The sequence below is a fragment of the Eucyclogobius newberryi genome, unplaced genomic scaffold (assembly GCF_026437365.1).
Source record: "Eucyclogobius newberryi isolate DKJ021-1_F unplaced genomic scaffold, fEucNew1.0.hap1 SCAF_8, whole genome shotgun sequence".
Taxonomy (NCBI): Eukaryota; Metazoa; Chordata; class Actinopteri; order Gobiiformes; family Gobiidae; genus Eucyclogobius; species Eucyclogobius newberryi.
This window is the reverse complement of record NW_027316500.1, coordinates 14,635,633-14,662,331: the sequence shown is the minus strand read 5'-3', so window position 1 is coordinate 14,662,331 and position 26,699 is coordinate 14,635,633. Positions and strand designations below refer to the sequence as shown.

General features: G+C 41.2%; 1 protein-coding gene across 1 annotated transcript; it reads left to right on the top strand.

The window, feature by feature from the left end:
- hcrtr2 (hypocretin (orexin) receptor 2) lies at positions 1-25,995 on the top strand. Its single transcript, XM_072436953.1, has 7 exons — positions 1-205; positions 13,386-13,564; positions 17,368-17,611; positions 18,220-18,335; positions 20,396-20,616; positions 21,827-21,948; positions 25,592-25,995. The coding sequence occupies exons 1-7, from the start codon at positions 1-3 to the stop codon at positions 25,759-25,761; spliced, it is 1,257 nt and encodes a 418-aa protein (XP_072293054.1). The 3' UTR covers positions 25,762-25,995.
- The last annotated feature ends 704 nt before the right edge of the window (positions 25,996-26,699 follow it).

The window sequence follows — 26,699 nt, the reverse complement described above, 5'->3', positions numbered from 1 at the left end:
ATGGATACTGGGTGCTCCGATTGCTTGTCTTACGGACAAGTGGCCAACAGCAGCGCGGACTTGCACCAGCGCTCAAACCAAGACGACGACGACGAACTTCTCAGATATATTTGGAAAGAGTACCTCCACCCCAAACAATATGAATGGGTGCTCATTGTGGCGTACATCATTGTCTTCTTCGTGTCACTCATTGGAAACTCTCTCGGTAAGTCCGCCAACTTTAGTCTACTGAAAAGTGATGCGTAAAACACACTTGGCCACTGCGGGCTGTGCGCAAAGAGGTATTTCACATATTGAGTATGGACCATTCATTCATTCCCATTTGCTTCTTAATAGTCTGTTATGACACACGTCTTTTCACTACGTAAGCACCTGTGTATCTGAAGTAATGAATTATGATATCTGAAGTAGTGTCAGAACTGTCCCTCCTCGAACACAAAACACCATAAGCGCGGAGCGGAATGAAGCGTTTGATTAGATCAGAAAAGTACGGATTTGCATAATTTCCTTTTTCATTTTTGATTATGAATCTGTCTTGTTCTGTATTATAAAAATAAGAAATGAATACTTCGAATTCCCTGTGGCCGTCCTTTGATTAGCCTATGAATTATACATGCTTATCGATGCGTGTATAATGTTGGTTATGGCCTAATAGATTTTCCTCATGCGTTGCATCCACTCAACAGGTTCCACGGTGTTTTGGGCTGAAAAAAAGTGAAGAGACTATGCTCTAGTACAGACCTGGGCATTTGTGGCCCCAGGGGCCAGATGTGGCCCTTGGCCTGTTTTAATTCGACCCCCCTCAAAATTTTCGTTTCTATTCTTTCTATTCTTGTCTTAGCTATGTAACAGGTGTCTGCACTTGTGTCCTTAATAGAGATTACATGAAATAAATGAAATAATCCATTCAATAGCCTATATTTGACAAAAAAGTGCTTATAATGATAAGAATTTGTAACACCAATTAACTCTGGCCCTCCACTACATAACTCGATTGGAATATGGTCCTCAGAGAAAAAATGATTGCCCACCCCTGCTCTAGTACGTGGACGCACAGCATCACACCAATACTCAATTGGCAATTCAACCCTCCAGAGAATTTAATTAATCACCCCAGAGTGGACACCGCCTCATTAATCACTGTGCAGACATTACTGCAAATAAACTTTTCTGTTTTTGTTTCTTCCAAATTAGACTTGTTTGGGCAAAAACTATCAGTGTCATATTGGCCCAGAACTGACAGGATGTTGTTTTAATTGACTCCGGTGGTGAGATGAGCAATTCTTCCTATTCAGAATCAGACTGCATTTCTTTGGGAGAGTTGTTATCAGCAGAATAGAGGTCAGGCAGCGAGTAAACTATAATGAAGTTATGGCATTTGGACCACACACTGTTGTTACTTGTAAGAATCTTCCCAAGATGTCAACAGTAAAATGGCTTTTGCTTGTCTGTTCTAACAATACATTTTTGTAAAAATAACGATAAGAATTAAAGCGGCGGTAGCGGTCTAAAGACTTTATTCCCCTCCTTCCTGTGCCTCCGTCACCTAGCAACAGAGACCCGCCGCTAATGCTGATGCTAACGCTAATGCTAAGACCACGGCACGAGAGGAAATGTTCCATCAAAATAAAAGAGGAAGAGGAAGTGAAGGCATTCATTGCGCCTCTGCTGGCCAATTGTGAAAATACACAATATCTGTAATGCACTTTTTTCATGACGTCTTGAGGAGAATATAATCCATGAGTTTCAAACAAATCAGACAATGTTGAGTTTTTCACACAATGGGTAGGGGGCGCTATAGAGTACATTTTGTCTGGTATTTATTTCCAAGCTTCCGAGCTCCGTAGATCAATTCCATTAGGCGTGACTTGTTCTTGAAAAAACAGGAAATTAAGTCTTTTTTGAGGCCGTATAAGAATATCAACATTCTTTTGGATATTTATTAAATTTCAATGTCTTTAGATGCAAAAGGTGTTGTTTTGAGCTCGATCGGACAAAAAACCTAGGACAAGTACGATTTTGAAAAGGACAAGTACGATTTTGAAAAAAAAAAGTCAAGTGTGGCGTTGCCACTTTGATTCGACATGGCTGACTTCCTGTTTATCATAGAGCGATGCTGCCAGGTGCGTTTTACTCCTCAAAGGTCAGAGGTCAAAGGTAGCTCTATCACTGTTCCACGTGCCATGTGCCTAAGCCAAAGATTAAGCGTTTCATGTTTTTTCTTTTTTGAACTAGTCGGCACTGTTGCGACGGGCGTTCTCGCAACCTCCATTTTATCTGAGTTCGGGCCGAGCCGATCGTGTCCATGTCCCCATGTGTGACATTCATCAATGTTCTGGGGGTCAAAAATGCCCGAGTTGTTGCAAAATTTGACCATGAAAAACTATAATAAGAAACCATGGCAAGAACAATGTCTCGTTGCATTCCATGTTCCATGGAAGGCTCTAGCCAATAATAATAACAAGAAACCTGGCCAGAACAAAGACTTGTCGCATTCCATTCCATGGAATGGCTCGAGCCAACTATTTAGGAGGTACTTTATACTTTGAAACTCTTGTATACTTTGAAATGATTACGTGTGTAAAATAAATTGGACCAGTTGTGAAACATTACTCTTGTTAAATTGGAGTACTCCTCTGTGTGCTCACCGGCCGACAGCCGTGCAGAGAAGCAGCAGGTTGCTTTGTTTGTCTTGTCTTTAGTAATTCATTGCATTGACTTAATTATGAGCACAATAGAACAGATCAAAGAGACCTCCGCACTTTGAAGTAGGTGGACAACCTGCTGCTGTGAGCCAACCACAGGCCACGCATTAGCCCAGAGGAGTCCTGACCAAATGTTAAGTGCCATTCATATGTGAGACTACCCAGTCTGTTGCCAGTAAACAGCTAAATACACATGTAGTCCTGCATGGTGTCTTTATGTCAGCATTGAACGGAATAATGTAATCCATAGTTAGCTTTTACTGTCTTCGGAGAGAAATTTGTCCTCTGCATTTGACCAATTCTAAAACCAGTGTCGCTAGGGCAACCTGTCAGGAGGTAAAGCCACAGTGCAGCACCCAGGGACCCATCCCCAGATCTTGAGCTGGAGGATTTCTTTACCGTACCAACATATAGATTTATCCATAAAACATACATGATGGAACCAGATGGAACCGGAATGGTCTCAATACTGGGTTCTATCTGTTGATTGTGGTTGTTGAACTGTTAACATGTTTAATCTTCATTTAACACAATTCACTTTTGTAGGAAAATTATCCAGGTATGCATGATTGTGGTTTTAATTTTAATTTACTGCATTGTTCAATGCATTTATACTTAGAAAATTTAAACAATAAAGAGGTTAAAATGTATTATTTCTATGTTTGATGGTGGTTTTGATTTGTGGTTTTGATTTGTCTCGGTTTGGGTTAGGGTTAGACATGTCTTTTTAATCAAATTTTGCACCATTGAGAAATCAATACTTACAGTTAAAGATGCCTGACTGAGTGTTGTTCTGGACTTACAGAGGATAGATAATAAACAGATGGCGACCAATTCTACCTGCAGGTAAAGTTACTTGAGCCTGAGTAATGGGATGTATGCTCAAATACAGACATTTTCCAGTTTCACTCTTCCTATTGGTCAACCTATGAGTGAGTGACAGACATATTTAACCAAGCACAGTGAAGAAGCAGCAAATGGCAAACATAAAGATACAAAATAAATGAGTTATACAACCGTGATTTAAGTCTTAGAACACTTTATTTTTAGCATACCGCACTCTTCTATCCTATATAAGAATAGACTTAATGAACAAGCGCCTGAAGCTGATTGTGAGTTTGAGACAATAGGATTATTTGGGGGCAGTTTCACTTCACTTATGTGAGTTACAGACTAATGTTCAATATTAAGGATTTTTAGAGTTACCCTATTCAATATGACAGTGTCAAATGTCCTTGTGGATAGACTTGATTGCGAATGCATTAATTAACATGTATTCACTTTGTGCCTTCGTGTCTGTATTTGCTTTGATCGTAATCATAGACCGTACAATACAGGTGACCATCTTATTCATCAGCCGATTTGTTTGCTCAAATTGCTATTTGATTTGGTCTCAGGCTCAAAGCTGCCTGTCTGAAGGTTGTTTGTGCAAGGTATATTGTTTAGTATATTTTGAACACAAAAAACATTGATAAAAACATGCATGTACATTTGTAGTTGTACAATAGGTACATCCGTCCCTTTCAACAAAGTGTTTACATGGTAATGATTACAGTGTTGATCATTTAGTCATCACAAGTAGCAATTACCACTTTTTTTTAGTATATTGTGCACTACACAATATACTACACAATTTTTACAACACAATTTCTGGTAAATTTATTTAAAAACCCTCTTCATCCCTGTCCTTGCAAGAACAGCATTTTATAATGTGCTTTGATATGGTGAACTATGATGCAGTGCTTACATTAAGATCCTCTTTCAAATTATTCCACAGCCACAGTAATTTTGAACAAGGCCAAATACAAACATTGTTTGAATTCTTCAACAAAAAAGCTGCTGAAATAACTGATAACCAAAAACTAAACACTAAAAAACAATAAATCTTTGGGTAGTGACGGGTTCACCTCAGAGTGGCATTAAAGGTCCCATAACATGCAAAATCGACTTTTCAGAGCTTTTAACCTTCTTACATTGCTATTTGTGCTTCATATATGTACCCAGTGTTTTTTTGATTGATTCGCGCAGTGTTTAGCTATATTACAGACTATCTCCTTTCCGCGAATCTCCAAACTGACGGGCGGTGGGGCAAGACCGCGTCATAAGGGCAGGCACATCATCCCCCCTCACCCTCCCCCCTCTCCTCTCCACTCCCCTCCCCCTCCCGCCTCCCGCTTGTGAAACTACGAAACATGAAAAAAGCATGTTATGGCACCTTTAAGCTCTAAAAGCCACACTCACTCCTCTGCTTTTATCAACTTTTAATTGGGCCCTTAGACAAGCTCCAATCCCTCCAAGTTGGAAGGAAGCCATCATATTGGGGCAGGACCAACTTGAAAATACATACATTTGACAGACGATGGACAAAATGGGACTTTCATTTTGGACTTGATATGATTTAACCCAGGGCTGTCCAATCTTTTTTCACCGAAGGCCGCATTTTGAAACTTATAGAGGCAGCCACTACTGGTTGAAGGTTTACAGAAGTCTTCCAAAGCATACAAAATAGCCCAGTGACATAGTTAAAATGAATTGGTTTTGCTCACCTTTGCCGCAATAACACATGGAACTACATTAGACATGGTCAAAAACCATATGCCTCTGCACCTTCCAACACCTGGTGCCAATGTCCTGCCCTCTTTATACCTGGGTCAGCACTAGATCATACACTGATAACTCACAGAAGTGACGAATTCTGTCCCGAAAGTAACGAATTTGGCAGTAACAAAATCCAATATGCCGGCCCGCGTGGCGGCCTGATCAATTTCTAGAATAATTGGCCCAGTGGTTTGAACCACGGTGTGCCATACTGTAGATTTTGGGTTTGACTCCCGGTCCGACCCTGAATTTTTTCGTGTTTACATTTTTTAACTTATAGATTGCACACTCTAGTTTGTTACATTTTTTCCGCTTGTCTACTACTAAAACGTAGGGTTTGGGGTTAGGGGTTAAGGGTTAGGGGTTAGGGGTTAAGGTTAGGGTTAGGGTTTAAGTTAACGATATGGGTTAAGGTTAAGGTTAAGGTTAAGGTTAAGGATAGGAGTTAAGGTTAGTGGTTATGGTAAGGGGTTAAGGTTAGGGTTAGGGTTGGGTTAGGGTTAGGGTTGGGTTAGGGTTGGGTTAGGGGTTAGGGTTGTGGTTTGATCAAAAACAAAAAGCGCGTAACATTCAAGCACAAAACAAAATATACTACGCATGAAGTGGAACAGACTGTAATGCAATGAAAAAAAGCGATGAGTTGGCAAAAAGTTGGCCACAAGTTGGCCACTGTCCAGGGTGTACCCCGCCTAAGGCCCGAAGTCATTGGGATAGGCTCCAGTCACCCGCGACCCCGAAAGGGAACAAGCGGTAGAAAATGGATGGATGGATGATCTAGTGCTGACCTTTATACCTGGGGTTTCCACACCCAACATATACCCAACAGTGCCCCATAGGGGCTGGAGGTGCACATATGAAGGGCAGTCCAAATGGCTCCTACACACCGGCCCCTTAATTGTTTGGGCCAGGAGCATAAACAATTACCATAACATAATTAAGGAGCCAATAACTGACAATTTTTTTATATTTACATATAATTCACGTTCCACACAAAAAAACGCGAGTTCCTTCAGTGTATACGTACAAAACACGACAGAGAGAGAAAGACTGTGTTCGAGCTGGCTCAGTAGAGAAGGAAATCTGCGGAGACGAGGGATGCGATGCAAGCCGTCGCGCTAATAAACAAACGCACGTGTAGCAGCGGGGCTGTTGCGTGCTTCTGCAAGAGGTTTTGTGGTTGGCGGCCTCTTGGAAAGAACAGGAGGGTGGGGGGTGAATGTATGTTCGCATGTGGATTTAAAAAAATGGACTAACAGTCGCTTGAGATTGGCGAAAAACCCTCTATTATTCCTTTGATAAAAAATATGTGAATCTGCGGTGCGCAGAGCGCACGGAACCACACACGGAACACACAATAAGAATTTTCTATGGATAATTAAACTAAATTGACAACCTATAAAGATTTGATTCATTGTCAACCCATGTATTGTACATTGCACTGTATAAGCACTTCTGCTTCTTTTATTCCTTACACAATCCTTAATCTAACGTTTACAGCTGGTCTCAATTTACTTTTACTTTTCTTGCTCAAATTCAAACTCTATATTCCTATTGAAAGTCCATCAGTGCTTATTGAGTGAACATATAAATTGCAATGTACCAAGCCTCAACTAAAGCAAATTGGATATTAATTGCACAATTCATGCAACTCTTATTAAATAAGAGTTGCATGAATTGTGCAATTAATTTTAGATAATGTGGGAAAATTTTTCCCACATTATCTAAAATTTTATTGCAGCCATGTTAAATTTGTCACACACGTAATGCAATACCAAAAATAAAACATTAAATAAAAACACAAAATTATTTTAACCTTGAGCTGAAATCAAAAAGCCCTTTTAAATGTTGCAGCATGTAGCAAAGAAGGTCAAGGTCAGGGCTATTTCTACAATCCAGCAAAATCATTTTTCATCATACAGCAATGATTTATGATTTTCTTCATGCACTATTACACAAATATTGGATATCGACTATCCGTCTAGAAGCATTTATAAGCCTGTCTAGACCAACCCGGCCACTTACAGGCTCAAAGATAGTTTATCAAATGTGAAATGAATTGGCCCCTTGGGAACAAAAAGTACAAAGTCAATTTCAAGAAGAGTATCAAGCTAAAGATCCCACAATCCCACAAAAGGAGACATACAACTTGTGAGCGCTTTTAATGGGGACTTTATGCAAAACGGGCCTTTATGATTTATTTGCATGTTGTAACTGTATTCCCTCGCATTAAGCCTACTCAAAGTTGTGTTTTGATTGATTCATGCATGTTTGAGTAATCCTATAAACTCTGGTCAATACATGTAGGATTCAAAAATGTCATGTAGCCATTTTTCAACAATAAAACAGTTAATGCAAATCTGCTGCCCGTTAAATGTTACTATGAAGAGGTGGGGCCCATCCTATTTTGTGTACATAGTAAGCCTATTTTTATCTTATAGTAGATTTGAATTGTTTTTCTTGCAAAGCATGCACTTTTTTTATTTTATATATGGTGTTTCATTATTGTTCATTGTTTTATGTTGCACCGAATCACCAAAGCAAGTTGCTATGTTTGTAAATTTTGTTCATTGACAATGCCAATAAACCTATTATAAAGCTATTTGTGCATCACTCAGGGACTAATATTGTTCTCGAGCCAGGTTTAGTTAGGAGGACCGGGATGTACTGGAAACTCTACTGGTGAGTCATTAGTAAATAGCAACTCTGAGCTCTAATTGCTGTTCTCTCAAATTATTTTTCTACATTACAAGTTGCTCATGAATTTCAGCCACACCACGCCAATCAGGGAACTTAACAACCCATATCATGCATTTATCCTGTCACCTGCTTGTGGGTCCCCAAAGCTTATGCAAAATAATGGTGCACACCTGTTTTATTCCATTGGGTGTTACCACAGGATTTTACTCATCGAGGCAGCACCAGTGTGTCACTTAGGATTAATTATACAGTTATTGTTGCTTGTTATGGTCAGTTATCCTTTTTGATTTGTGTAAATACAAAAACACACTGCAGATCTGTATGACTTTACGAACAAAACCTGCTAACCTGCTAGTACCTACCTGCTACATACCTACTACAAGACGGATGAAAAACTTCAATGTAGAGTAATGTCTACCTTTAGGGATGTCATACAGTGACATGTATTATAGCACTATGGCTAATCTACTGGAGACAAGTCAATAACGCTCTCTAGGTCTGGTTTAGACACTCTTTCTTTGATTCTGGCAATGTTTTGTTAGGTGGTAAAAAGCTGCTGTTTGTGTGTTTGATTTAGTGTGTGTCAAAGTTCAAGTCTGAATAATATTACAATTAGAACTTGATTTGTTGGTTTTAGAGAAATAGACTGGAGGTGACTGCTGACACAATGTTGTGCAACAACAATATATATATTAACATCACCCATATCTTGGACCCCGCTCCCCTACCTGGAAATGCAGACTGCTTAGTTTGAGATTCACCCCCACCCTCGTGAAGAGCGACCCTCCTCCCCCGCCCCACACCTGACGTGGTCTAAGCGTGAGCGTGCATTCTCCGCCCACCCCGTGACATAGCCTAAAGTGGAGATGTTGTGGTGTAACGAGAAGCAGAGGTGTGCTCTGGTACACAGCGGATGAAACAGTGGCACATGTCAGTAGCGATTGAAGCTAACTGTGCCTAAATAGCCGCCGTTCCTCTCGAGCGCTGGGGCTGGGGGTAAAGAGTGCTTCCTGGAGGATGGGCTAAAAACAGGGAAGCGTACCTCGCCACCAGGTGCAGCCCCTGTTCGTCTGCTCTTCTGAGGAGAAGGATAGAGACTGTTCTCTAGCTAAAGACTGCAGGAATCAATTAAAAAACACTTTGGGCACATATACAAGATACCAATAGCACTGTAAGAAGGTTAAAAGCTCTGAAAAGTGTTATAGGCCCTTTAACTGACCGAACAGCAGCTTGTAGAGGTTGAATAGAAGGGGTCCCAAGACTGACCTTGGGGAACCCCACCACCCATTTGGTCCGACACACAGTTACCAATTTCTACAAAGCACTTTCTGTCTACAGAGACTTTACTTGCATCCATGTTCAGCAGAGGCGTGTGGTCAGGGCAATCACAAGCATTGATTGACCAATAAAATCTAAAAATACTGAGTGGCACCACTATATTGTGTTTGAAAATATAGCCAAATAAGTCTGTTTCCCCTTCACTTCTCCATTTGTTGTCTGCCATAAAGCCTGTACAGGGACCTCCAGCATAGCATTACACTCAATATTTTTCCATTGTGCCTCGTGCTCTGGGTCACACCAATTCAGCAACACTTCTTTTGGTATTTGTAGGGTCTTGGAATTCGGTTTGCGCTACAGGTAGGATAAATGGTCACGGATCTTCCGAATTTCATTATGTTGGTTTAATTCACTTAATGCATTTACTGTCCCGCATCTTAGGAGTCGACTACCGGACCCAGATCATCTTATTTAGATCATATATTAACGTCGAAACTGGTGAGTGTGCTGCTTAGCTTAGCCGCGCCCATTGGTTTGAATGGGCTAGTTAGCATCATCTTTATTGCCCATTTCTTCAAATATTATATCGTCAAACGAAGTGAAATTACTCTCATTGTTACTTAAATATGAACACTATTTATTGATAATTTATTGATTGTTTGTAAATGTATCTGGAAGCACTTTAAGGTCCAACTTAATGATTGTTGTTCCATTTGAAGCACCTTATGCACTTTACTTTTGATTGATATTTATTCAATACACTGTTTAAGTACATGACTGAACTTGATGAGCTATTTTACTAATCTAATGTTATTTATTATATTGTAAATGGTTCACTTTGATAATTTACAATATTTAACACCGATATTGATGATTGAAACTAGTTTATTTATTTATGATGTGCACATGATTATTTATTTGGTCCTGTTTTTGCACAGGCCAGATTGGATGGCGAGCTAGGAAAGAGTCAAACTGATCCAGACTGATCTTTCAGGCGGCAAGCCTAAAGCTTCACAAGCCCGGACTCCACAAGGACTCCACCTGCTCTGGTCGGGCCGGTAGGAGGCTCCTGTAGCCACCCTTTTAGAACTTTCCAAAGAACATTGTACTGCTGTTTAATGAACAATTTGAAACCACACTGCACTTTACAATTCATCGTGACACACGCTGAGGACACTTTGTGAACTGTCCTACGTGGATGATTTTTTGAGATTGAACTTTACGATGTACATATCTTCTTCTATCCCTATCTTGTAAATAATGAATGGCCATTCTTGTATATTATGTTTATATGTCAATTCAATATATGGTACATGCACACGTAATTATTGTCTCCTACTTACTCTGTTCCGAGAGCCGCATCTAGCACTTCTGATCTAGCCCAATAACAACACATTGTTACCTGTATTTATCCACTTGTAAACACTACCTTAAGTGACACACATGCTACACATGGCCTCATATTCAGGCAAAGAATGAAGTGAGCAGTTCACTGCGGCAGACATGCTTGACGTGAAACCGTGAGAAAGAACATTACTATATGATAGTTCAATGGATTTTCAATTTTTCAAAATAAAAAACATCAAAATAATAATAATAATTGTTCCCAAAATTGAAAAAAATAAACCCATACAGCCTTCAAGCGTGAATTAATTATTTAATCTTTATTTGTTTTGCGCAACGCAGAATGAAGCTTATGTCTGTGGACTTTTTTCTCAGTCTGCTTGAACTAAACCAAGACTAAACAGGTCCAGATCCTGGAGGCGCTGAACACCCATTGTGTTAACACAGAGACAGGAAAAAAGGCCTTCAGCAACTTTGCTCTCTTCCTGTGGAACAAAACACAGAGACCTTTTTTAATTCAATCATTTTATGCCTTTTAATGATTTTAAAGCATTGGTCAAGGACTACCCACAGTGCCGGTATATATGCTTGTATTGTTTGTATAATTGTGTTTTTGTGTCTTGGCTAATTTTGTTGGATGTTTTCTTTGTGTTTTATTTGGATATCCTGTGTTCCTTGTTTGTTGTTTCTGTGTTGTGTTTTAACAGGGTACCCATGAAAAAGATGTATTTTCTCAATGGGTTTTCTCTGTATAAATAAATAAAATGAAAATGAATTAAATTAACAATCAATCATATACGAAATGCAGAATACGGTACTTATTTTAATTTACATGAAAGCTGGGGTACATCATTTTCAAACTGTGACGAGAGGAAGTCAATCTGTCTAACTAATTCAAAAACCCTTTTAGTACATCTCATAAGAATGACTTTTAGACACAGAAGTGTGTAGGGTCTCAAACTACATGTATTCAGTTTATGATTAAGGGAGATTTCTTAGCAGAAACGAGACAAGACGGGGCACCAGGGTAAAACCCAAAGAGCTAAGATACGGTCCTTAATCGCGCTCGTTAAAAAGGCCTGAAGGGTGTTTCACGATTCAAGGACTTACACATAGTCTATTCAAACAAACAATAGTCAATAACTCTTTCGTGTAGTTTATTTATCCAAAGGGCAATCAAAAACACCGGAGCAGAAATGTGCACAGGTAAATCACAGGTGATGTTGTATCAGATTTGACAGCAAATTTCATGCAGATAATGTTAAACCAGGGTTTTGACCTTTGATAATCAAACGTGTCTATGCTAATCTATATCAAAAAGGGGGGAAGTGAGAAGCTAAAAGGGAGGAGGAACAGCTGAGCTCTACCCAAATCACGCCACAAAAGAAACCGCACTCTGAACTCGGCTTACGGTTTGTAGAGACTCGGTCCGGCTGGTCCTTGTCCGCGGACGAGGTCCATAGCGAGGCGTCGCGTGTAGCGATGTGGCGGCGAAGGTTCGTGAAGCGGGCGGCGGCCGTGGAGCGGTGTGCTGGCCGTGGAGCGGTGTGCTGGCCGTGGAGCGGTGTGCTGGCCGTGGAGCGAGGAAGGCAGCGGCGGCTGTGAGGTCCTTGGCGCCGGTGGCAACGGAGGCGATATCCGAGAGTTCCTTAGCGGTAGAACGCTTTAGCGGCGTGTTAGCTCCTCACGCGGCCTTTACTCAGATGAGAGCGTAGCGCTGAGCCACGTAAACGGCGTAGATTACTTCAAAAAGAAAAGAAACGAAGTAGCAAAGAAAGTCTCTGTCCGGTTTAGCGCTTAAGCTTAGTTCCAGGTGGTTCCAGGTGGTTTCAGGTGGTTTCAGAGTCCAGGGCTGGCATGGCCTTGTCGACCATGTGACGGACGGATTTTTGTTGAGACAAAGGAAAAAGTGAAAGGCTCGTCCGTGGAGACTGCTTCCAAGAGAAAAGACAAAGGGGGTGAGAAGAGAAGAGGAAGCAAGAGCAAGAGCAAGAGAGAGTTTCTAGCTTGGAGCGTCCTTATAAAACCTTAAACAGTGGAAAAATACGTAACACAAGGTGAATCATGCGGTGTACGGAGTTGATTCGGACAAACATTCATGGCATAATCACATAAAACATAGTTTTCATCGGGGCGTCCTCCTGTAAGACTGTGGGGAGAAGATCTGTTATCACACAAGAGAGATTTTCTGTTATCTGGCCGTGGAATGTCCATCTCCATTCCCCTACAAGTGGGTGGAGTGGACCACCTAGGTATGGAATCAGCTCATATCAAGACTCATTGCACACTTACATAATGTTTTACAATTAGATGCACATTGTGGATAGCTGTCTAATTTTGTCATGAAGTACTGCTTTTACAATACACTTCATGGAGAAATTTTTGATTTTTACAAATTTAAAGAGAAAGTTGAGTAATGCAGCTTTAATGGATCAGTTACTGAAACTGGACAGGGGTGGTTTCAAACATGAGCTTGTTTTTCAAAAGCCCATCTTTAGTGCCAGACATCGCAAATTAGCTATTACTGTTGTAGTGTGTTACATGTTTAATGTACATACTTGTCCATGTCAAATAAATAAAGTCAGTGCTGAATTATTTGTATCACTTACAGATATAAAAACATACAATATAGTTATATATTGTTATAGTAATATAGAGTGAAAAAGAACATAAAGTGTTTAAGAATAGAGAAAAGGTAACCACCAAGACACGCTGTCTTGTCTTGCTCATTGATTGTTGATTAGTGTGTTCTGTCCTTTTCAGTTTGTTTTGCCGTGTGGAAGAACCGTCACATGCGTACAGTGACCAACTATTTCATTGTGAACCTGTCATTCGCCGACATCCTGGTGACCATCATCTGTCTACCTGCTAGCCTTGTGGTGGACATCACTGAGACATGGTTCTTTGGCAAGACACTCTGCAAAATCGTGCCCTATCTTCAGGTAAGATAGTGTAAGATAGAAGGTGTATTCATGTTATTCTAGTCCGTAGCCTCCTGCCTGAGGGGAGTGGCCTCCTGCCTGAGGGGAGTGGCTTATATAGTCCGTGTCCAAGGTGAGACGGGTCGGCTATGATCCGACCTGTACGTCCCAGAGCCCTGGAGACGTACAGGTTCTGCAGAGATGGAAGTCTGCAGCTAATCACCTTCTCAGCAGAGCGCACAATGCGCTGTAGTCTCTGTTTGTCCCTGGCTGTGGCTCCAGTGTACCACACGATGATGAAGGAGGTGAGGATGGACTCAATGATGGCCGTGTAGAACTGCACCATCATCTCCGCTGGCAGCTTGGTGCTGCTGCAGGAAGTACATCCTCTGCTGGGCCTTCTAGATGAGGGAGCTGAGGCTGGGCTTGAGGTCTGTGTGATGGTGGTGCCGAGAAAGCGGAAGGAGTCCACGGTGGTGATGGGGGAGTCTGTGATAGTGAGGGGGGCTGGGGGCTGTAACTTTCCTGAAGTCCACGATCATCCCCACTGTCTCCAGGTTGTTACCGCTGCACCAGGAAACCAGCCGGTCCACTTCCCTCCTGTAGAGACTCATCCCCATCCGAGATGAGCCCGATGAGGATGGTTTCGTCCGCAAACTTGATCAGTTTTACATAGTCGTGGCTGGAGGTGCAGCAGTTTGTGCACAGGGAGAAGAGCAGGGGGAAACGTACACAGCCCTGTGGATTACCTTACAAATAAGGAGTTATTGTAACCAAGAAAAGCAAAAACCATTATAAACTTAGACTGAAATATTTATTAATGGCCCCTTTCAGGGGAAATTATATTATATACTATCTAAATTATATAAATGAATGAATGATTTGGACTGCCAATCTACTAAATATATATTTTGTATATTATACAAAATAAATAGGATAAAGAGGTCAATTTTCTTTTGAATGACAAAGAGTCGGAAAATATATGTATTTCACAATGGAGGTCACAAGTCTGGAAAGAATTCTGTTATTCTAGGCGAGACCAAGAGTGCTGGACAGGTTCTGGAACAATCAGAATAAAATTTATTTAAAGGAATAATAGAGGACTTTTGGCGTCTCATTTCCTCGTGATGTGGACAGCCGAGTAGTTCTCCCACAAGTCAATCATTCCCTGCGTGCTTCTGCTCGTTCCCAGCATAGCAGCACATTTCCCTGGCTGCGGATGCGCGGTTGATATGCCGGTGTGTGTTTAACGAGTTCCTTCAGTGTATAGTACAAAAACTACGACAGAGAAAAACTGTGTTCAGGCTCAGAAGAGACGGAAATCTGCGGAGACGAGAGATGAGATGTGATCGTAGCGCTAATAAACAACGCAACGGGGCTGTTGCATGCGTCTGTACGAAGTTTTATGGTTGGCGGGCTCTTTGAAACAACAGGAGGGTGGGGGGTGAGTGTTCGCATGCGCATTTTAAAAAAAGGGACTAAGAGTCGCTTGAGTTCTCAAAATGGCGAAAAATCCTCTATTATTCCTTTAAAGCTCTATAAAAACTCAATTTTCACTGTCTGGTAGACTGATAATCTGCCACCGAATGGATGGAGAGCTGGCCTAAAGAAGTCAGGGCAATGATGCAAGTGATTACAGGTCCACCTCATCAGCTTCAGCCCCTCCCGGACGCACACACAGGCACGCCTACACACACACACACACACACACACATGTACACGAACACGCACACACACACACACATGTACATGCACACACATGCACGCCTACACACACATGCCTACACACACACGCCTACACACGCATGCCTACACACACACACGCACACACACACACACGCACACACACACACACACGCACACACGCACACACACACACGCACACACACACACACACGCACACACACACACACGCACACACACACACGCACACACGCACACACACACACGCACACACACACACGCACACACACACACACGCACACACACACGCACACACGCACACACACACACACGCACACACGCACACACACACACGCACACACGCACACGCACACACGCACACGCACACACGCACACACACACACGCACACACACACATACACACACACACACACACACGCGCACACGCACACACACACACGCACACGCACACGCACACACACACACACACACGCACACGCACACGCACACACACATGTACACGAACACGCACACACACTCACACACACACACACAGGAGGGGGGAATACAGGCATGACACTGAGGAGATGAAATGCTTGATGATGCCGTCAACACTTCATCCATAGACTGTTGTTTTTTGGAATTTGGAAACCACAGGCCTACTATATAAAGTGCTTATTATTGCATCCTTATTATTGCCAGGATATTTTTCCACACAAACATTTCTGAGTGTTTATTAGCAAGTTAGTACAGGTTTTTCTTGGATTTGAAATGGGGGACATGGTTCGGCCTCAAGTCCTTTGATTAAATTCCAAAGCATATATTTCTTCTGCGAGTGAAAAGAGGAATGAAAGATAAAACAGACAGGAAACACAGCGTGATATGCAGCAGCAATTCAACTTAACATATGGCTCCATCTCATCTTACATCTGTTGCTGCAGCTTCACACTGAAAGTCATTGGACATGGGGAAATGACACAGTAAATGCATGGACAGGTGCACACATACAGCAATAAGCCATAACATGACTACTATCACTCACACATGAAATTACACTGTTTATAAGGGCCCACATCTATTTGGCCGAGAGCCTTATTTAGTGTCTGCGTCATAAAGCAGACACCAAATGTTCTTGTATTCCCATTATTTTTCCATATCAGGTTTTTTGAAGCGTTTCAACACAGATTTCAACAAGTTATACCTCTTTACGATTGCTTTCACCGTCTTAGGGGGGCTATTGCTTTTGACATTTGTACATTCTGTACTTTTTTCAGTATTTGCAAAAGTAAATTGCTAATGCTAACACTAACGCTAATACTAATGCTAACACTATAATTAGCGTCTCTACAGGGAGGAGACCGAACAGTACAGTTTGCATAGTCTATTCTATGTTTGCAAATTTACCACTCTGGCTGACATAAGCTAGTTGCTTTTACCTGAAAAGAGACATAATATGCTTTTGACTTCCTGCTCAAAATTGCCGACCTGATAAGCCTCTTCATACTAGCAGATTTTCACTTATGTGTTTTTATTTTTTAATATGAATGTTGTTGATATGTGACACATGTACATGTATCTACATCTATCACTTTGAGGCTGATTTTATAAAATAATCACAACTAAGTACAGGGAATAGGGACGGGCCTAGGGATAAGGTGAAAACTTGACATTTCTGAGCATTTGAGCCTCAGTGGCATAATATGCCCCTTTTAGAAATCTATACCTTGTCTGTGTAGCACTGGAAGGGGTTAATAATAATAATAATAATACATTTTATTTATAACACACTTTACATTCGAATGGAACCTCAAAGTGCCAAGTGCTTAAGCTCAGGAACACATTACCAAAACATCCAGGATGTCTTCTAGTTCAACCTTTCAATCTCTGGCTGTGCATTTTATGTGTTTTATAGAATGGTAAAGCTAATATCATGCTAAAATATGTTGTATGACCTTAAAGTTCATCATTGCCAGGTGTTACAAGTAGAGATAATGTGCACAACCCTGGATTGACATGCAGAGCTTGTAATGACTCAACTTGGACTCAAACCCACAAACTCAATTGCTATAGGCAGGAGCACCAACCGCTTTGCCACCAAGCACCGGTCTTTGTTTGAATGGGTCCCCATTTGTGTGTTGCAGACCATCTCAGTGTCTGTGTCAGTCCTCACCCTGAGCAGTATTGCCCACGACCGCTGGTACGTCATCTGTCACCCGCTGATGTTCAAGAGCACCGCACAGAGAGCTCGCAAGAACATTGCGATCATCTGGATGGTGTCATGCATCATTATGATTCCTCAAGCCATAGTGATGGAGTGCAGCAGCCTGGTGCCCGAGCTCACCAACAAGACCAGCCTGTTCACTGTGTGTGACGAGCACTGGCGAGGTACGTCCTTTTGTAGAAAACAACCTTTGGTATCTTTTGTTTGTGTTCAACAGAATCCATTATTTCAAGACTTGCTGACAAAAACATAAAATTGAAGTACAGTACCATTTTGGACTGTAATGAGCCTAAATATGATCGACCCATTTAGAAACCATGGGATAAAGTAAACAAGTGACTAGTTGCAACCATAGACATGCATAAAAAAAGTCCTAAACCAGGACTAACATGAGCTGTATTGTCTAAAATAAAAGCATATGCTCCATTCATAGTCGTAATGTTAAAATGTTTTGATTGTGTTAATAATAAATAAGTAGAGGATCCCTTTACTCTGGCAGAATAAAGCCATTTCAAAAAGCCTTTCTACTCTTACTTCTGAGCGACGGTGTTTGATAGTAAAGGCGAGGTTGAATAAGCAGGCTGAATCACGCAACAGCTTATCTTGCAGAAGAGACCAAACGGGAAACTCACTTTGAGACACTCGTTAAACAGGGATTTATCAGCACAAGTTTAAACAAGATTAATCCTAAGTGAAGTCTTTTAGAATTATATTAGAGCAGGCTTTTGCACTGTAATTGTGCAATTATTGATTCAAGTATTTTTTTCCACAGCGGATATCTACCCTAAAGTCTATCATACCTGTTTCTTCATTGTGACGTACTTTGCACCGCTCTGTCTGATGGTTCTTGCTTATATCCAGATCTGTCACAAACTCTGGTGCCAAAAGGTGAGTAGCACAAACTACAACGGTTTGTTGGTTTCTCTATTGGCTGTGGCACAACCAATAGAGATGTCAACAGACAAAGACAAATGAGCAAAGTTATTAAAAAGATAAACTAACAGAGACATCAGTAATGAAGCCATTCCGATGCCTGACTGCTTCAGATCTTGGAAGAAAAGGGGGGATGAGCCAGGATAGTACCTCGATGGAAGACCGCAGAATACCAGGCGTCACAGTGTGAGGGTGGTGCAGCAATATTCAACACACCGTAGTTACAACCAATGTTCCCTCTAATTCTTCCTGTTTCATAACAAACACACAAACTTCCCAAGTGGTCTCTTGGACACATCAGACAACATCAGACGTGCACATTGTGGTCACGCCGGTGTCACATCTATCCAGAATCAAATTACAGCAGTAATTTCTGTTAGATTACTTTTAATTAAGTGAATCCACTTACAATTAAAAAGACAACAATCTTGTTCTTGACCTGTGTAGCAGGGGCTGACTGGCTGAAAAAAGTAGCCCAGGACTTGAAGTAATATTTACTCCTATTCATTACATTGTAACCAAGTACTTTTGAGGCAATACAAACTCATTTAACTAGATCAATGAAATATAGATGAGTTACATCACACTGTGGAACCTTCCAAGCAAAGCAAAAACAATGTTATATGAAAATCAGGTGCAGGACTCAACTAGAAAACATACAAAGTGCAGATTTAAACATCAACACAACTGCCTCATTTCATCTGAGGAGCCTAATGCTCTGTGGGCCATTTGTGGACCCTCACCCACTGTTGGAAAACCACTACTTTAAACCAACTTTAACATACACAATGCGCACAGCTCCAAATAGGCCTAGTATTTGAGGGCTATGAGCCGGTCCAATAATATTGCATTCTGCAATGAGACAGTCTGTGAATGGCCCACATTTAGACAGCTCTGCTGGAGATCTGCATACATGTCTTTAAATAAATAAATTGAACTCAACTAATCCCACTGAAATGTATAACACCAAGACTGCGCTGCTGTTGCGCCTCTCGCATTGTGCTCAGCCACAATAATAAAGTTTCACGTTCTTCTACTCACATGGTCAAAGTGTCTCGTGATAATACATCCTCCTCTCGTCTCTACCTGCTCGGTGCTGTGACAGTGAGTGGTGACACACTGTCCCGTATCACCTCTCTGCAGCGGCCGCTTGGTCTGCACTGGCCATTGCACAGATGCGGCGCTCCCGCTCTGGGCCACGAAAATCCGCCTGATCCTGCAGCATTTGACCCACAGGAAATCCCATCCGCCACAGGTCTCTAGTCACGCCCAACACAGCTAAGGCAGGGGCCAACGGGGCCAACGGGGCCCGCCGGCACTGCTTACCTCCTCCCCACACAACCACCCGACCACACCTTCTACCAATTCACAGACAACACACGTATAAACACCCTGCCATCACCCGGAGCCCAGCTCTATCATGGCACCGACACAAGGGCCCAGAGGAGTGCTGCGGCAAGCCTCCACCACAGCCCACCACCGCTCCTAGTGCAGAGTGCTCCCCCAAAGATAAAAGGATAAAAGTAGATAGAAAGTTAAGATGTATGAAAATAGCGTACATTTAAAAAACAAATTAGTTAGAGGGTAATATAGGAGATGGGAAACTTGGCATGGCTGATACAGTATTTCTGCTGATGTGGAGGAAATGAGCCAAAGAAGTGTGAAGGGCATGCGACAGAAAGTGAGAGAGAGAAAGTGCATTTTAATGATTTGATGATTTTTGTGCAAATGTTTAGAGGCAATTGTAGCGGGCTGTGATTGCCTGACAGATACACGAACAGTAGGAACATGGTAGGAAAAACAGATGTATTTATTTTGTATTCAACGTGCTCGACATTGACCAAGATTTACTTTTTTTCTTACCATTATTCTATGTGGAATAATCGGATCAATAGGGATGGGTGCGGCATTGTTAAGCTTATTTTTATTTACAGATGTTAATAAAGTAATTTCTGATTTTGCATGAATAAACATACTGTAACAATTAATTAAATAAAATAAAAACTTCTTTTCAGATTCCGGGGAGTACGTCCGTGTTGCACAGGAAGTTGAAAACATTCCATTGCTCTTCTCCGGGCGCGGCCTCTGGAGAGTCGGTGAGGGTCCGCACCACTGCTGTGTGTGCCGAGGTCAAGCAGGTGCGGGCCAGGCGCAAGACGGCGCGCATGCTCATGGTGGTGCTGTTTGTGTTCGCGCTCTGCTACCTGCCCATCAGCGTGCTCAACATCATGAAGAGGTGAGCCGTCATTGTCAGAACAATACACACTCCATGAAAGAGCGAAAATGGATCATCTGCAGTATGTCATGATTGATGCATATTATGCTTGAGATTGTGAGCAAAGTATATGGTTGTGTGTTTATTTATTTGTATTTAAAATGTTGGTTTATGATGGTGCATTCCAGTCGCCCTGACAACACGTTTTAGCAAACTGCTTATCAAAACTGTGTGTGGGTCTGGGGCTGGAGCAGAGATGGAACCAATCACATAAACCCAGAAGTGACGCAAAAAACGCGACACGCTTAACTGGATATTACGTAGCCCATGTCAACAAGGCGTGTTCCGCGTTATCCGTCCCCGAACGCAGAAAATGTCTCCTGAATCGCGATGACGCCCTTCGTATAACCGCATCTAACGCACGTTCATCACGGCGAGTAGAGCGGACTTTCCTGATTGTTCAAACCGAAGCGAGAGCAGAAGTAAACACCGGGTTCCGAGCCGGTTCACGAGCCGGGTCACGAGCCGGGTCACGAGCCGGGTCCGCCATCTAGAATGTTTTGGAATGGGGGTGGAAAGCGCTACTTCCGTATCTCAGTGTGACGCGTTGTCGGTAACTGGATTACCGACGATTTCATTGGCTCTGACTCTGATTCCAGACTCTTACGCATTCGAACAGAATGTGGGCGGGGCTGGCAGGTCAGGCAACTGGATCACTGGAACACCATTCACCCCCTCCACCCCTCGGAAACTCAAGAGAACATTTTATAGTTCTTTTGTTGTTTTGCCTTTATTTCTTTACTGTTGACTAGCTTTCTGTGAACGTGCTCCTGAGCTGCCTCTGATTTTCTCTAATTCTGCAGGTAAATGCAGTTATGCGAATGTTGCAAACAATGACACAGAGCTGATGTAAACAAAAATATAAACTGTAAATGTGACATCATGCCTGGTCAGTAAATTTATTCAAATTGAAAGGAAAACAGATCCACCTTTTATTAAAAAAATATGCTGTAACTCTTGCTATTACTACCGTTACTAGTAATGCAATGTGCTTTAACTGTCTGTTGACTCTATAATTGTATATTATATGTGTGTGCGATAGCAGAAAGTAATGTAACAACGTTTTCCAGAAGTTGTCAACTGGACACATTGACGTTGCAATCCTTAAAATGTTACCTGTCTTGAGGAAGTAGGGACAACAATTTAATTCTGTTGTTTTATTTGTTTGCAGGGTTTTCGGGACGTTTAAGAATTCCAACGACAGGGAGACGGTGTACGCCTGGTTCACCTTCTCACACTGGCTCATTTATGCCAACAGCGCAGCAAATCCCATCATCTACAATTTCCTCAGTGGTAAGTCACCAAACGTCTATCATTGCCCTCTTTTGGTCAGTGTAGTAATCACACCAACAACTACAATGCAGACTGCAAATGAATACGGTGTGTATAAATTACAAGTAAAGTGGAAACAGTTTTTTTATGTTTATGTCAATATAAAGAAAATCATGTCCGGGGGAACAAGAGAGACGAGGAAATGCAATTAAAGTAATTACTTACCCATTTCCTTTCCAAATGAATACCAACATAAACTAAATGAAGAAATAAAAGGAAAAGATACAGTTGAAAAAGATTTATGTAACTTTTATATGAGTCATAATTATATTTCAGAATTTACTAAACATTTAGCCTGTGACCATTTTTGTAAAGTTTAGAATGTTACTTCCTGGTTGGACATGGTCAGCAAATATGACATAGGTAGAGGTAATTCCGCAATTGTCACATACCAACCATACTGAAAACAAGAGCCAAAAATCTACACAATAGTTATGATTTGACAAATGATAATACCATATAACACCTTTATTCCATTGAATGATCGTTCAAACCGGGGCCCGGGCAAAATTTCGATGCTCAGGGTGGTTTGCGTGCAGCTTCACTTTGTCATGTTATTTCACTCTGATCTGTGTTTTTACATGTAGCTCTGTCCAGGTTTGCACTGATTTGAATGTTTTCCTCACAGAGCTTTCATAGCAGAAGTGTTTTCTTGTTTTTACACAACTGTAACATCCACAAAACCTTCTCCTTCCTTCCACTTGTTTCCCAAAACCACACGTCTCTTTCCCGCTCAGAGCTTTCTGCTTAAGTTAAATCTCTGAAGTTTTGTGCAAGTTGGCACTCCGCACTGAGCAGGTACTTCAGCCAGCCGCACGGCAGCGCTGAGCCGCACAGGGGAAAGGGCAGCTGCTGCAAAGGATTGCGGTACTTGTAGTTCTGGCAATAAAAATGCTATGTTTTAATCAGAAATTCATAAATATAAATTAGAAATGTTTTGCAGGCTGGATTAAAATGTCTGTATGTTTGACTCCCCAGAGTGTAAATTATCTCTGTGTTTTCAATTACATGTCGCATATTGATGAAATCACAGAGGAATTCTGTTTTAGAACTCAGAAGAATTAGAATCAGTTTTATTGCCTTTGTTGGTGAACAATTCACAAACTGGGAACTCGCTTCAGCGTCAAGGTGCAACATAAAACAGTGTATAATACTTTATTTATAATATAGAATGGATGATAATAAAGATAATAATGACGCTCTCCTACCTACATAGCCAATCACTAATGTGGGCATGTTTAAGGCAAATGTGTGCATAAAATAGTATGAATGAATCCCTGCATGTGCGCACAGCAGGAGATCAAAAATGTAACTCTTTAATACATAAAGTGTCTGATCTGAAATGCGTCGTTTTCGTTCTTTATTTATTTGACAGGGACATTGCACAGGGACAGGGACATTGCACAGGGACATTGCACAGGGACATTGCACAGGGACATTGCACAGGGACAGGGACATTGCACAAGGACATTGCACAGGGACAGGGACATTGCATTGTGCAAGATATGTGTTATATATTGCACAGGCCAGATAGCTAAGCACTTTTTCTAAAAAAAATAAAAAACGTTTTATTTTATTTCCATTTTTTATAAACAAATAAACAGAACAAAACAGAACAACCAGAGAGAATGAATAAAAAAAAAAAAAACATGTACAAGCAGACATAAACCAAACACAAATACAAACACAATCATGGCATCATTTTTAAGTGCCCAGTTCAATATTGTTGAAAGTAAAAGAGTAAGTGTTTCTTTTAGAGCTTCATACCACAAAGGAGGTTATTTTTTGCATGGAATTTATAGCATTTTTAATGCCCTGAACTTTGTCATTAAAGAATAATGCAAAGTCATTACACATAACTGACCACCTGTGGGTAACTATTTCATCTCTGCAAAAACCTCCTTTTGTTTTCTCGTGTTTCAGACTCAAACTTCGGTGGAGCAGATTCTATTAGAACTACATTGTGTTTTTGTCAAGCCATGTTTCAGTTAAAAACATAAAATCAAGATTATAAGAAATAAACTGATCAATTAAGAACAATTTATTACATAAGGATCTGACAATTAGGACAGCAAGTTTCAGACTAGTTTCAATGGTACTGGACATTGTGTTTTCACAGGGAATATTAAACACATTTCTCAGATTGGGAAGCCCTAACTTGTCTTTTGTTTTCCCATCTTTGTGATGTAAGTACAAAAATAGCACTAGTCGAGGCTGTACTCCCACAGAGCCACAGGTTGGTTTGATTTTTTTTTACTTTAAGTTCCTGCAACGCTAAGACCCAGAGCATCCTCGTTATGGGAGATACCAGGTGAACGGCGGGGGAGGGGGATAGGTGGAGGGGCTTTTGTTGGTGCAGCAGGAGAGTTGGAACAGGTTTGTGCAGGGAAGAGTTCATCAGTGTTGACATCTTCTACTCTTGCTATATTAGGTGTCGGAGCAGGAATTCTCTCATTCCTCTCTTCTCTAACTATCTGCTCAGCGCCCAGTCCGATGCCTCAGAGCGTGGATCAGGTTCTCTGTCCACACCCTCACTCCACCTCTGCACGGGTGTAGGCCATTTCTCTTAAACAGGTCCTCTCGTTTCCAGAATCAATAGAAATTCTCAGTATAGTGCAATTCTCTAGGTGCACACTCTTTGGAAGAGGTCCACTTATGAATACCTTGATTTCCCTTTTATCAAGCACCTCAAATAACTTCAAGAAACATATTTTCAAAACTTCCGTCTGTTCCTGTTGTATGTACACTGCTCCCACATGCACAATCAGCTGTTTAACTCCTCGATGTGTTGCCAAAAATGTTTAAGGAGTGATGTTATCTCAGAAACAGTGGGAGACCAATGTGTTGTTTCAATTCTTCCATGCCTCACACCGCTGATAGCACCGTCTCCTATCAGCGTCTCTGGTATGACCTTCTCTCTCAGTCTGCTGCCTTTTGCCCTTGTCATGTCTCCCACTTTCCCTTTGTTCATTTACTTCAGTCTCTGAAAGTGGTAAAAATCTGTTAATAAGCTGTATTGACTTTACATTATCTTTGTATCGTTTAAGCTTTGCACCAGCTTTTTTCCAAAATCCAGCCTGGTCTTTAAACAGTTTTGGGAACAACAGAGTCATTCCGGGTTAAATAGAAAGCAGCAGTTTTCTTGTAGAAACTGTGGACTTCTTACCACGGGAACACTGGAATTGTATTGTGGAATTTTTAAGTTTCTAAAGTGAATATCTGTGCTTGTAGTTCATGTATTCAGTTGATATTTCCGACAGCGTTCACAAGAGTTTGTTTCCCTTCTTCTCCCGGACATGTTGCTGGCAAATCAGATATGTTGTTAAAATTGTGTTAAAATCCTTGTTTTACTTAAAGTCTTAATTTAAAATTTATGGAAGACAAAAACTCATTAAAAAGGTGTGTATTGTTAGTTAAAAATAATCAGAATCAGAAAGGGTTTATTGCCGTTGCCAATGAACACAATTCACAATTCACAAATCTGTTGGTGCTTGTGGAAATACATTATTCATATTTTATCCAATTCTATTTTTATTATCTTTATTACCTTATTACTTTGCTATAAAACAAATCATTTATTTACAGTATTGTTTTACCTCTGCAGGAAAATTCCGTGAAGAGTTCAAAGCAGCCTTCACTTGCCATTGGTGCGGAAAAGACCAGGCTCAGTCTCAGAAGATCCGGACCAGAACCAGCACCGACAGCAGAAAGTCCCTCTCAACACAAGTCCACAACATGGACAGTGTGTCACGCATTTCCGACCACATTGTCTAAAGACTGTAAATGTGAGATTTTTCTGCTGTTTCTCTTTGTTTTTTCTCATTAGACATAATTGAGCCACAGAGATCCAGTGAGGAGCCTTTTTGTGGACAATGTTCTCACAATGTCTGAGTGCTTGACTCCGTGTGTGAATAGAAACACATTGTTTTTAGGAGGATAATTGTCTTGTTAAGTACCAGAGGTCGGAGATGCAATGACAGAAAATACCGGCAGTTTCTTATATAATATGACCCCATGATGAGCTCTCAATCTTGACAGATGGTACTTTTGTATAAAGCTGCTCTCTGCAGCACTTGCCATCAACTTCTGTCAATCCTGCCAGTCATTTGGCTCCACAAGAATGATTTTTTTTTTTTTTTTTTTAATTGCAGTGTTGTCCATACCTAAGATTGCCAGACTGGATTGCTTGCCATCAATCACTGTCCAGAGAAAATACATTTTGCCTCAAGAACAATAGCACAAATATTTGACCATACGATGTAAAAAAGTGTTGAATGATCAAATGTGTTATTTGTAGAAAATTATTTGTTTGTTCTGTAAAATGTTGCCTGATTTAGGATTATTTACTGTAATAGTTTTAGATCGGTAAGTATTTCCTGTAAATTCGTTGTGTAGCAACAGTAGTGTTTGAAGAGTCGCCAAAAACAGTCGATCACCACAATACTGAAAATTCACCGCATGAATGTGTCTTAAGAAACGATTGTGGCGCTGAAAAGACAAAATACCAATGGCTGATGTTTCTGATAAACGCTCTTGGAAAACCAATCAAAGCTGCATTAAGAAAGTGCCTGCTGTGATTTTTAAAGCTTAATGTTTACTTGTGCTTTAAGGACTCCGAGTCAATAAAGCCGGCTTTAAAGATGAGAGCAGCTCATTATTGATGACAGCAGCCTTTAGCCTCACTACTAATCGTGCGTCAATCAAAAACGGTA

Excerpts from the sequence above, each read along its gene's own strand:
- hcrtr2 (XM_072436953.1), top strand. The coding sequence starts at position 1 with ATGGATACTGGGTGCTCCGATTGCTTGTCTTACGGACAAGTGGCCAAC. Across the intron at positions 17,612-18,219 it reads GTGTGACGAGCACTGGCGAG|CGGATATCTACCCTAAAGTC; the intron begins GTACGTCCTTTT and ends TTTTTTCCACAG. Across the intron at positions 18,336-20,395 it reads ACAAACTCTGGTGCCAAAAG|ATTCCGGGGAGTACGTCCGT; the intron begins GTGAGTAGCACA and ends ACTTCTTTTCAG.